The sequence below is a fragment of the Phalangium opilio genome, unplaced genomic scaffold (genome assembly GCF_054372755.1).
Source record: "Phalangium opilio isolate 3A_F unplaced genomic scaffold, DU_Popi_V2 ptg000113l_1, whole genome shotgun sequence".
Lineage (NCBI taxonomy): Eukaryota > Metazoa > Arthropoda > Arachnida > Opiliones > Phalangiidae > Phalangium > Phalangium opilio.
The window spans coordinates 386002-397844 of NW_028324209.1; the positions used below are offsets into that span (position 1 = coordinate 386002).

The window sequence follows — 11843 nt, forward strand, 5'->3', positions numbered from 1 at the left end:
AAATTTATATATATATCACAGATGGCGCTGTCATGTTGATAAAAACAATGTTTTTCGCGGGAAGCGGGACTTTAAATCGTTCATTGAGCATGAGCCAGACAAGTTAAAAAGTTCGTTTCAGTGAAAGTTTACTATGGCAACTAAAAGTAAAATTATGAGCGAGTTTCGAATATCAGATTTAAGGCCTAAACTTATTCTAAAATTTATTCAACCAATTATTAGAAAAGTATGTTGTCAATGTTTAAATGTTGAATAATAATCCTAAACCTTGCTAAAAATTTTAAATCTGATCAATTAGGTTCAAAATTTAATTCAAGAAACGTATTCAAATGAAGCGAGTGACGAATTTAATGCTAGTATAAATTTATTATACGATTTACTCTCGCAATTACTTGAAGAGTTGAAGAACCGTCAAGTTTTACAGAACATGGAGAAGGAGATGGAGTTCACACTGGTGAGTTTGAATTGTTAAGTTACAAAGGGGAAAGGTTTTAATATTAGTACGTATGGGTACAGGAATTTCAAGAAATGATGACCGTATTCGAAAATGACCTACATAAACAGGTCCAGACAATAAGGGGATTAAACAATCCTATAAATCGCGATTTGGTGTTTAAATTTTGTGGAAATGTGATTCAGTCGTGGTTAAAGGTACAATGAATCAGGGTTCGTACGGAACCTGGATAACCTGGATAAGTCAGGGATATGAAAATTAGGGGGAAAAGTCAGGGATATGAAAATTAGGGGGAAAAGTCAGGGATAAGTCAGGAATTTAAACGATTTACCTAAAAAATCAGGGAAATGTCAGGGATTTCATTTGGTATATTAAACCATGCTTCGCGAAATGCTAAATATGAGACGGGTGTGATGAAGTGGGCTCTGGTAAGCTACTTAAAATGGTCAGGGATAACCTGGAAAAGTCAAGGATTTTCAATGTAAAAATTTCGTACGAACCCTGATGATTCATTTTTGGGTTCGTTTCGGGATCAGTTTTAACAATTTGCAGCCGCGTTTTACGCTTAACAGTTATTATCAATGTGGCAAACGCTTCAAATTAAGGAAATAAAGGTTCTCATACGCAAAATTAAAGGCAACCTTGCGTGGTTCCAAAACATCAAAGACGAGAAACAGTTTCTTAAAAAATATAAAGAACTTTGCGAAGATATTTTGTCTTTCAAAAAATCCGTTTCAAACGACATCTTTCAACTCTACGATAGCAATTCCGTGAAAAAACGTCTTCTTTTTGCTAACATTTTTAAGCTGCTCGAAGCTTTTTCTGAAACAGCTACGCTGAAATACAAATATAGTGGTGTTTCAAATGACCCGAAGTATTTGGTAAATAAATCTAATTTCTTTGTAGTAAATGTATCGTTTGTGATCTTCTTTAATGATTATTTTAGGAAAGTTTGAAGTTCTATGAAAATTCCATCATTTTTTACGTCAATCAAGTTGCGGTGCTCATGGATATTGATAACGATACATCCACTGAAGTGACGGATTTAGTTCCTGACTTTATAGAAGCGATTGACGCTGTATTAATACTTACAATTCGAATTTAATCAGCGGAGTTATTTAAATTTAGATTTTATTTAGATTGGAGAAGAGTTTCTAATCGAAAACTCCGAAGTCAACCATATAAATCTCGCTAAACAACTGACAAATCTTCACGCGTTTGGCTCCGAACTCGCAAAATTCACCATTCCTATTTTAAGCAAACGAATTATCGAATCGATTGATCGATTTATCGTATATAGAGAAGAACTCCTGAAGGATAACACTTCCGTGATTGAATTCGAGCTCTTAGCCGAACTCGTAACCATAGAGAAACTAGTCGATATGGCTATCTTAAGGAGTTTTCTCGATATCGTCGTCACCTCCTACGACGAGGAGAATGACCTGATGAGAAACGTTATTCGAAAAGTAAAGGAAAATTCACATAGCAACGTTGACTTCAATCCTTCTTTTCAAAAGTTGCGAAACTTTGTCAAAAGGTTTTGTTCCGTGATAGAACTATTTTTGAAATGTACTTCATCATTTCAAACTGGTAAGTTGATTAGTAGATGATTTAAACAGTTACTTGCAGGGCCCCCACAGGTCCTATAATACCTATAAAATCCTTTAATTTTGAACGTGTCCTATAAAAAATCCTTTAATTTTGAACGTGTCCTATAAAATCCTATGTTTTTGCAATAAGTCCTATAAAATCCTATGTTTTTGCAAGAAGTCCTATAAAATCCTATGTTTTTGCAAGAAGTCCTATAAAATCCCATGTTTTTGCAAGAAGTCCTATAAAATCCCATGTTTTTGCAAGAAGTCCTATAAAATCCCATGTTTTTGCAAGAAGTCCTATAAAATCCCATGTTTTTGCAATAAGTCCTATAAAATCCCGTGTTTTTGCAATAAGTCCTATATAATCCTATAATTCTGGAAAAACTTCCTATAAAATTCGGCTGGGGGCCCTGTCAATTTTATTTACTTATTTATTTTTTAAATAACTACTACAGTAAAATGGGGGCTGGCGCTTTCGCTAAAATGGTTAACTTCGGTGAACGAAGCCTTAATTAATTGCCTCCGAGAGTACGTTCAAAATCCAATGAATATTGTCATTATTCACGAATTGAAGTTTCTTAAACACGAATGGGATAAGATTATTGAGGTTGTTATTAACAACGTTATGGGCTTGATTTCTACACCGGAACTTCTTAAATTAATTGGTACTTAATCGCGAGCGTTAATTATTTAAGTTTAAATGAATTAAATTAATTTGTTAATTATAGATAGCGGAGTTAAGAACTTAATTGGGGAACTCGAAGATATAACCGCGAACGAAACTGAGATTAAGAAATGTAAAAATGATGTCCAAAAAGTTCTCACCCTTTCCAAAATTGCCGTCAGGGTCCTTGAAACATTTTCCACGACTAAATCGGGCTTTAACGCTAGAAAGGCGATTCAATTGGCTAATGGTCAAGTCAATTGTTGTCAGTATTGTTTAATTTTTATTTCTTCTCGTTTATGTTTTTAATTAAAAGTAACGTGTTTAATATTTTAGGCCTTAAAACTGTAAATCTCTTCAAGACAACGTATTTCGAGAACTTAGCTTGTAAAGAAGTTCAACGTGATATGTTTAATTATTTAATTAATCTTAGTAAAGAAATCGAAAAACTCTCGGAACTTTATGAAAAAATAACGACTAGTAACATTTACAATCAGGAAACTCGGTCTCAGGAAGATACCCAGAGTGGTAATGATTATTTTTATATTTAATTCATTTTAAAGGAAAATGTCACGTAACGTAATAATTCACCTTAAAAGAACGGCCTTTTTCTAAATAATATAGAAGGATCTCTTAATAACAAAATAATTAGCGTTTAATTAGTCTTAAAAACAATCAAGGACTACTGGGCCATCCGCCATTGGTTTAGTGGCGTCTGCTAAATCGAACCTCGTACCCTAACGGGATTGTTTGAATTCTCACACGCTTAGAGAGAGGTAAGGGATAAGAGGTTCTGGCTAGCAGACGCCACTAAACCAATGGCGCGGTAGTCCTTTATCATTTTTACGCTAATTATTTCGTTATTAAGTTTAGAAAAAAGCCGTTCCTTTAAGGTATAATGTTACGTTACCTGAACTTTTTAATAATGAAATAATTTATTTCTTAGGAAAAGTGGAGACAAAAACGGAATTTACGCTAACTGACATTTTATTGGAGGAGTTATCCGCGAGAGTTGAAAATCACGAAACACTCGATCAAAACACCTTTTCTTCCGCAATTGACAATCTATGTTCAGTGTTCAGCGAGCCTGTCGATTCGGAAGTCTCTACGTGTCTGTAAGAAACATTTTATTAGGGTTGTCACGAGTCAGGGAACCAGTGGTGCGCGTGGTTCTCGTTAAGTTCGAGTACTCAGTCCGAGTATCGAGCCAAGTACTCGACTCAATACTCTATCGATAGCAACGTATTTGAAATACTCTAGATAGATTCGAGTACCTTTTTCAACTTCTTAAATACCACTGGGTACAAAAGTCAGGGAATTTAAGAAAGTCGTCGTGGAAATTTTGGGGCAATCCTATTTATTATTGAAGTATATTTTTCAGTCCAATAATAATTTTTCTTTTCGCGCTGTAAGTGATTCGCTTTCCAAATCTTTGAACTTGAAGGAAACGGAGTCGGATAATGACTTTGAAATTGAGAGATTATCGGTAAGATACTTTGTTAAATTGAAAGAAAAATAGATTTATATACGTAACTCTACAGGCTCAACTTCAAACTTTGAGAGAACAACTCCAATCTAGCTACGACGGTGAGAAGTATTTGCTCGATCTCATTGTGGAAGTAGACGATTTCATCTACCAAGTTCTAAGCGCCGATGAACATTACAATATTTTGATATCAAAGCCCTTAATGAAAAGTCTTAACAATGCAATCTGCAAAACAAATGATATGAAACTGCTAATTCGTTTGTCCGCGTTACAAGCGCATTTAAAATATTTCGAAGAAAAGAGGGTATAAAATATTATAAACTTAAAAATTTCAAAAAACTAATTTTTTTTTTGATTTTATCTTCAGGAATCCTGTGATGCGAATATTTTATTAACTAAACTCGCCATTATCTTTAAAGAACTAGTTGCTACTGTTTATGAAGCCGAAAGTGTTAAATTGATTGTAAGTACAATTATTTAGATCACTTAGTTCTATAAGCCTACTCGCTAAGCCTACACGCCAAGCCTTAGCGCTAAGCCTACACGCCAAGCCTTGGCGCTAAGCCTACACGCCAAGCCTACTTTTATTAACTGAATTTCAGTGGCGTTTAAAGAAATTTTCTGGTTCAGGCATTGAGTTTGATTATTAGATCGCCAATAAGCCTACTCTCTAAGTCTTGGCTCGAGGTCTTTGACCTTTTGAAAGTAACGCGTTAAGCCTATTTCGATTAACAAAGTTTCAAAGGCATATTAGACCGCCGGTAAGCCTTGGTTCAAGGTCGTTGACCTTTTGACAATCAAGCGTTAATTCTATTTTGATTAAATAGGTTTTTAGCGGCGTTGAAACTAATTTTTAAACAAATTTTTAACGTATTAGGAAGGACACGAAAGAGAACGCATATATATAAGAAGAATTATGCGCCAAGTAGGTCTCAACGTGACAATTGGTTTGTGCGGAAGTGAAGAAAACTTAGGACAGAAATAAATGACAACAAAAGTCTGTGTTGATGCCGGGAAATTTTTATTCCTATAAATTAACGAGATACGTTTAGAAAGTTGGCTTGAATTTCTTTACTTCCACCATCAAGTGATGAATGTTTAGGATTTCGCCTCGATTAGGAATATTTTTGAATGCGGGTAGACTTAGAATCTTTTGGAAACGGTGGTAGTATTGAATTAATTGCGTCAAAGCCACCTGAAAGATAAATGCAGTTTTATTTTCAACGTAACGTAAATTTAATAATAAAATACCTGGAGAATATTAGTCCCATTTTTAAAATTAGTGAAAGATCTCATGATATCTTGGTTGATATCTTCGATAGCCTTTTTCCACGTTGAGTTAAATGATCTCACGATATTAATTATCCTTTCTACAATTAATTTTATACTAATTAATTAGTTACCGTAAAGAAATATTTACGTAAGAAGTTAACTTACTTTCTTCTTTTTTGAGATTATCAGCTTGACCTCTTTCGATAGCGTTTTCGCATTCCTTCACGAAGGTCATTAAACCACCGAAATGCGGTCCTAAAACCTCCTCGACAAATTCTTGCGTTCGCGCGTTGAGAAGATCCTTAAAACTTTCAGATTCTTTCGAATCTTCTTTCGTTCGTTCCTTATATAAAGTTTTATTTTAATTTTGGTTGGTTAATTTTTAATTAGAACGCTTACTAATAAAACGTTTAACATCATATCGTAGTTATTAATAAGGAAAATTAATTGATCCTTTCTCTCTGAAAATTCCGCGGCCATTCTTAAAATGAAATTCTCAACTTCACTCTGTAACGCTCCTAAAAGTCGCGAAACTCTTTCGCTGGGAAAACTCTCGTTAACTCCGACGATAGCCGCGGAAAACTCGGCGTATCTTCTTGTAATCTATTTTTAAATAGATTAAGTTTAATCGCGGATCTTTCGAGTAAGGTATCTCCTTAATTACGTAATGCGGCCTCATATCGATAGCCCCTAATTTTTGAGGATCGCAATCGCGAATGCTTTGGATGTTTAACTGTAGAATCATTTCGAAACGAGGCCAGAAAACTTGAAGAAGGGTATCCCAGTATTTATCCAAAGCTCCCACTGATCGTTTATGCATCAAAATTTGATATCGATGAACGATATGGATACAAAGAAACAAAGCTATCGAGTCGAAACAATCTTGAATGTAAAGATTTAAATGTTTCTGGAGGAAGAATTTAAGATTGTTAACTCGGCATTTCCGCGACAATAACGAGTTGAAAAGTACCAGAAACATGTTAAGAGTTTTCCCAAATATGGCGAGGAATAAATCTTGCCCGGCATTGGCTGATAACATAAAGAATTCCGCCAAAAATAGGTATTCGCGACAAGCGTTATCTACTAAAGCGTACTGGTGACTTCGAAATAAACTTTCAAATGTATACTATAAGAAGATTGGAAGAAAAAAAAACTAAAGATTGAGGAGCTTAAGCGCGGGTCCAATGGATCCCCTACAAGTTGACTTTCCTCCTGAACTCCGGGTTTAGCTTGGCAAAGGCTAGTGGGCGTGATTTATAAGTGCACTTATAAATCCCGCCCACAAATGCCTCCAGCCTTCGCCAAGCCAAAACTGGAGTTCGTATGGAAAGTCAACTTGTAGGGGATCCACTGGACCACCCGCGCTTTGCTTTAACTTAATTCTCGCAATATTACTTTAGTTTCAGATTTTTGAGCAGCGTGAGGAACTATGGTAGTAGATTCCAACTCGGTCGTTAATATATTTCCTCGGTAACCCAACGAAAAGACGGTTGAACGATTCTTTAGAGCAACTTTACTAGCAAATATACTTCGTTTCGCCGTATCCTCGACCCCCATTAAGTCGTCTTTATCAGCCACTTCTTCGTACTGTAACTTCATCAGTCTACTGACGTAACTCTTGAAGTACGAATAATACATTTTACTCAGGGTCTCGATGTATTCGTCCCTAATTTCCCTGGCAACGTCTCTGTCGTGGGTCATCAAGAATTTGTAGAAAAATTTGCCCTTAAGAAGGGCATTTTGCGGAATTTGGTAGTTGGACATTGGTTTTCGAAAAGCGTAGATTTTTTGAAGTAAATATTCTCGGATTTTTGCGATGCTTTTGATCTTTAATTTCTCGAGAATGTCTCTGACATCCTGACAAGAACGAGCTTCGTTAAAAGCTTGTTCTTTAACGAATGAGATCTTGTGATCGAGAATGCAAAGTTGTTCCATGAAAACTTTTTCAGAAACTGCGGTGTGTAGAATATGGCTAAGAAAATAATTCCAGTTCAAAATCTGATGATTAAGGCCTGTTGATTAACAGTACTTAATCATGGATTCGTGGATGACCATTTCATCCACGAATTGGCTCAATTCCCCCCGAACAGATTGCCTGTTTTTTAGACGTATATTCATAGAAACTGATTGTTGTTGTAAGGTTAATATTTCGTGACTGATACTGCCTAAATCGTTTTGAAATGACAGTAACATCCCTTCCATTCTCTATAAGTATTAGATTAATTTTAATTTGTTTATTCTTCAAATTGAGAAAGCATTAACCTGTAAAATATCATCGCAAGCGGTTATTTGATTGTGTAGGCTCGCTATGTTTTCACTTTCGTGTATATCTGAACGTATTTAAAATATTAAGAAATGAAGTTATAGGAGCTAATTTAATTTCATATCGTAATCGTACAGTCTTGAATTGATGAATTTTCGACTTCTTTTAGCTCTTTTTCAATCTGTTGCGAGTATTTACGTAAATCCATCCCCTAAAGCGTATTTACGACAAAACTACCGTGAATATGTGTTAGATATTTATAGTGATTATATCAGTACCGATTTGAGAGCTTCTTTAATAAAATCATCTTCAAGATTTTCTTGTATATTATCTAATCCCAATTAATTAGTGTAAATAACAAATAAATTTATTAGAACGGACACCTTTGTAAACAAGAATTATCTTAAAGATTGTTTCCGAATAAAAAAGCCTTTTATTTACTATTATTATTACTACTACCAACTGGCACTGGAAATTTTACAAGGACTTTTGGTTATAATATTATATTTTTCTCACCCGTAACTCCATCAAAAATTCCATGTTCATCAACTGCGTCGTCTTGGTAATCATACATTTTTTAATTATGTTTTAATTGACATTAAACCGTGATTAAACGACCGCTGAAGAGAACCACATCCAACACACAGCCGACTCGATCACGCTTTGGCTGTACGCGCTATCAGAGCGAATTGGTGCTATAGAAGCAGAGCACTACAATCGGTCTCAAAACTAGTATCACACATTTTAACCCAAAAAATCAAAGGAGTCAGCTTTTAACATGGCTGTTAATTTTAATGAGATGTGCAAAATAAGGTTTGTTATTTTTGTGCAAAGTTTAAAAAGTTTCTCTTTGATAGTTTTTTTTTTTTGAAAAATTAAAACGAAGAGTAGCCATAAAGGGCTTAGTCTTCAAACGGTTTAAATGTGTTTTCTTCGTTTTCACTGGTTCGAATCTCTTGAAATTTTAATGAGAGGCATATTGAAGGGTTTTAAATTATCTTTCAAAGTTTTAAAACAAAAAGTTTGTTTCTTAAAAATTAATTAAATATTTGTTTGTTCATAATCTCAACCTATTTTAGGAAAACGCATGCAGCAGCCTAAGCGCGATGGAGTGGGCTATGGTCTGGTGCAACACCGTCCGAATTCCGAAACTCCAAATCCGAGCCTCCGAGGGTGAATTTGTCGAAATTTGACTTTCTAATGGAATAATTTTCATTTTAAGGGTGTTATTGTGGTCTTCTACTGTGGTAAAACAAACGGAAATTTTTGTTAGGCAACATAAAGTTCAAAATGCCAAATTCCCATAAATTAGTTTTTCTTGCCAAGGCTTAAGTAAGCATTGTCAAGTTGGAATGGGTTAGCACATTACATTACACTTGCAGGGCTAAACTTTACTTTAGCTCGCGCATTCAAATTACAGTTTTTTCAATAAATATCTTTTCTGGGAGGTTAATTATACGATAATTAGTTAAATTTAAGGTGCGGAAACTAACTTACATCAATATTTTCCATGTTTTTTGTAATTTATTCCCTCTTATTCCCTTCCATGAGCGGCTAATGTGCGCCTGTTTCTGTTATTGCCAAGGAAAACTGCATCACCTTTTCCAAAATATTACTAAATATTGTCAACTCCAAGAAATGTTAGGTTTGCGGAAACTATTATAATCAATATTAGGTTAGGTTAGGTTAGGTTTGGTTAGGTTAGGTTTGGTTAGGTTAGGTTAGGTTTGGTTAGGTTAGGTTAGGTTAGGTTAGGTTAGGTTAGGTTAGGTTAGGTTTGGTTAGGTTAGGTTTGGTTAGGTTAGGTTTGGTTAGGTTTGGTTAGGTTAGTTTTGGTTAGGTTAGGTTAGGTTTGTGAAAATATTTATTAAAATAGTTTCCGCGACTTAAATGTAATTAATTATCATATAATTAACCTCCAAGAAATGATATTTATTGGAAAAACTGTATTTTGAATGCGCGAGCTAAAGTAAAGTTTTTCCCACTTGCAGTGCTATAGATAAAAAATGTCAGGTTTGGAAGAGGTTGGAATACCTGGGAAGGAGTACCTCCGTGAATCACTTACAAATTGCTCAGACCCGCTAAGAGCTATAGAAGAATTCCAAATTGAAAATGGAATTCTGTTACCTTCACTTCGACCCATGTTACCATTACTGGACTTACACGGTGTTCGTCGTTTAGAATTTCATTTATCTGTTCTTGACGAACTGAAAGAGAAGCTGCTGCAACAGATTGAAGCTCTTGGCAAGCAGGAGCGGCGAGAAAAGGACAAGAAACTGAAGGAACTTTTACAAAAGAGTTTTCCCGTCATCAAAGTACCAACATTGAGGCCAATTGTCATGGGCATTATGAAGAATATGGAACGACTGGAAGATAAATACTTGAAACAGATCGTTGTCGATAAAGTATTGTACAACGAATGCGATGTCCACGTTAAACGACAAATTTGGCAAGATAATCAGGCCTTGTTTGGAGATGAAGTCTCTCCCCTTTTAACTCGTTACGTTGAAGAGAAACGTGAACAACTACTCTCTTGTCAAGAAACGTCGAACTTTTTTCTGTTATCACCGAAACAACGTCGCCAAGCGGATATCATTCAAAAACTTATAAATATGATTGGCAGAAACATTCAACTCTACGATATGGTTCTACAATTCATTCGTACTTTGTTCCTTCGCACAAAGAACGTCCATTATTGTACGCTTAGAGCGGAATTGTTAATGGCCATGCATGATTTAGAAATTCAAGAAATAACTTCGATAGATCCTTGTCACAAATTCACCTGGTGTTTGGACGCTTGCATCAGAGAAAGAAACGTTAATGTTAAAAAATCCAGAGAACTTCAAGGCTTTCTCGATGGAATTAAACGAGGACAGGAACACGTCATGGGAGACTTATCCATGACGCTATGCGACCCTTACGCCATCAACTTCCTAGCGACATCCGCTTTAAAGATTTTAAACCACCTTATTAACAATGAGAGTCTTCCCCGTGAAAATCAAGTTTTGTTGCTTCTTCTGAGAATGTTATTATTAGGTTTACAAGCTTGGGAGATTATCAACTCGCAAGTTTTTAAAGAACCTAAACTCGACGTACAAGTCATGACGAAATTTCTTCCCGCACTCATGTCCTTGATGGTTGACGATCAAATCAGGAATTTGAGTTCCAAACTTCCATCTGATGATAGAGAGATTGCAATTACAACCATCGAACATTCGGGTCCACCTCCAGACGCTTATCAAGCTTATATTCAAGAAAATGGCGTCGCCAGTGTCATCGCTATGTATTATACTTTACATTCTGCGAAACAACGCGATCGTCAGGCCCTAATGCGCGTCTTGGGTACTCTAAATAATTGTGACCAGGATAAGGCCTTTGAAGATCCGTTTCTGCATAATTTGGTCAGCCTCTTGGTTATTTTAGAGGATGAATTCACCGCCGAAGACTTTTGCACCATCATATTTGACGAATTTTTCATGACCAACATCATGCGCGAGAATGTAGCGAGACATTTGGTTAAACTCTTGTGGTACGTTCACTCCAAATTGCCGCCTACCAGATTGGAAGCCATTATGACGGCGTTATTGCAGTTAGCCCAACATAATACCGACTTGCAAAGTCATTACGACCTTTTGCAAGAGCGCGTCAACTCTAACCAAACCAGTGCCCAAGCACAGAATGTAGAAACTCTGCCTCTACCTATTTTAAACGTTCCCACACCCTCAACACCCAGTTAATTGTGTTTGTAATTCTTAGAAGAGAATATTATATTTTTCTTGGAAGTGTGTGTGCGCTTTGTTTTTAATAAAACCCATTTTTTCCATAAAAACAGGTTTTAAATGTCGTCCTAGCTCTGGAACGATTCATGGTGTTGGCATACTTATTACTAATTGTTTCAGACTAACGTTAAGGTCTATTTGGATTTGACAGTTTTATTGACAAATCAGTATTCTCGGTAACGTTTTTCAACACTTAAAGCCGTATAGGGAGCTAACAACTGGCTAGGGGGGAAGAGATAGTCTGACGTCACGCAGCCCCTCTCTGGTTGGCATTTTTGCGCGTAGAATACTGTTTCCAACCGTTAGGGGGGATGAAACTCCAGTAAGAGA

At 35.8% G+C, this 11843-nt stretch overlaps 3 protein-coding genes across 3 annotated transcripts; 2 read left to right on the forward strand and 1 right to left on the reverse strand.

Annotated features, from left to right (window-relative positions):
- The first annotated feature begins 91 nt into the window (after positions 1-91).
- On the forward strand, positions 92-5207 carry LOC149623120 (uncharacterized). Its single transcript, XM_089852783.1, has 14 exons — positions 92-226; positions 299-454; positions 517-651; positions 1027-1335; positions 1401-1532; positions 1594-2044; positions 2505-2714; positions 2778-2978; positions 3050-3241; positions 3660-3828; positions 4127-4199; positions 4255-4503; positions 4567-4662; positions 5077-5207. The coding sequence occupies exons 1-14, from the start codon at positions 134-136 to the stop codon at positions 5182-5184; spliced, it is 2574 nt and encodes an 857-aa protein (XP_089708909.1). The 5' UTR covers positions 92-133; the 3' UTR covers positions 5185-5207.
- Positions 5198-8390, reverse strand: Vps52 (vacuolar protein sorting 52). The gene is made up of 12 exons (XM_089852794.1): positions 8251-8390; positions 8013-8065; positions 7870-7945; positions 7734-7801; positions 7501-7676; positions 6867-7443; positions 6442-6597; positions 6136-6378; positions 5871-6074; positions 5637-5814; positions 5451-5569; positions 5198-5394 (listed from the first exon to the last, which is right to left on the reverse strand). The coding sequence occupies exons 1-12, from the start codon at positions 8306-8308 to the stop codon at positions 5248-5250; spliced, it is 2055 nt and encodes a 684-aa protein (XP_089708920.1). The 5' UTR covers positions 8309-8390; the 3' UTR covers positions 5198-5247.
- Positions 8391-8406: 16 nt separating this feature from the next.
- Positions 8407-11563, forward strand: NELF-B (negative elongation factor B). The gene is made up of 3 exons (XM_089852801.1): positions 8407-8547; positions 8814-9090; positions 9726-11563. The coding sequence occupies exon 3, from the start codon at positions 9741-9743 to the stop codon at positions 11469-11471; it is 1731 nt and encodes a 576-aa protein (XP_089708927.1). The 5' UTR covers positions 8407-8547; positions 8814-9090; positions 9726-9740; the 3' UTR covers positions 11472-11563.
- Positions 11564-11843: the final 280 nt, after the last annotated feature.

What these genes read in the sequence shown, in the direction of transcription:
- LOC149623120 (XM_089852783.1), top strand. Translation starts at nt 134, where the DNA reads ATGGCAACTAAAAGTAAAATTATGAGCGAGTTTCGAATATCAGATTTA. An exon ending in TGATTCAGTCGTGGTTAAAG is followed by an intron (nt 652 to 1,026) that starts GTACAATGAATC and finishes TACGCTTAACAG; the next exon opens with TTATTATCAATGTGGCAAAC. An exon ending in TCGGAAGTCTCTACGTGTCT is followed by an intron (nt 3,829 to 4,126) that starts GTAAGAAACATT and finishes TCGCGCTGTAAG; the next exon opens with TGATTCGCTTTCCAAATCTT.
- Vps52 (XM_089852794.1), bottom strand. Translation starts at nt 8,308, where the DNA reads ATGTATGATTACCAAGACGACGCAGTTGATGAACATGGAATTTTTGAT. An exon ending in AATTTTTGATGGAGTTACGG is followed by an intron (nt 8,066 to 8,250) that starts GTGAGAAAAATA and finishes AATTGGGATTAG; the next exon opens with ATAATATACAAGAAAATCTT. An exon ending in TTAAAGAAGCTCTCAAATCG is followed by an intron (nt 7,946 to 8,012) that starts GTACTGATATAA and finishes AATACGCTTTAG; the next exon opens with GGGATGGATTTACGTAAATA.
- NELF-B (XM_089852801.1), top strand. Translation starts at nt 9,741, where the DNA reads ATGTCAGGTTTGGAAGAGGTTGGAATACCTGGGAAGGAGTACCTCCGT.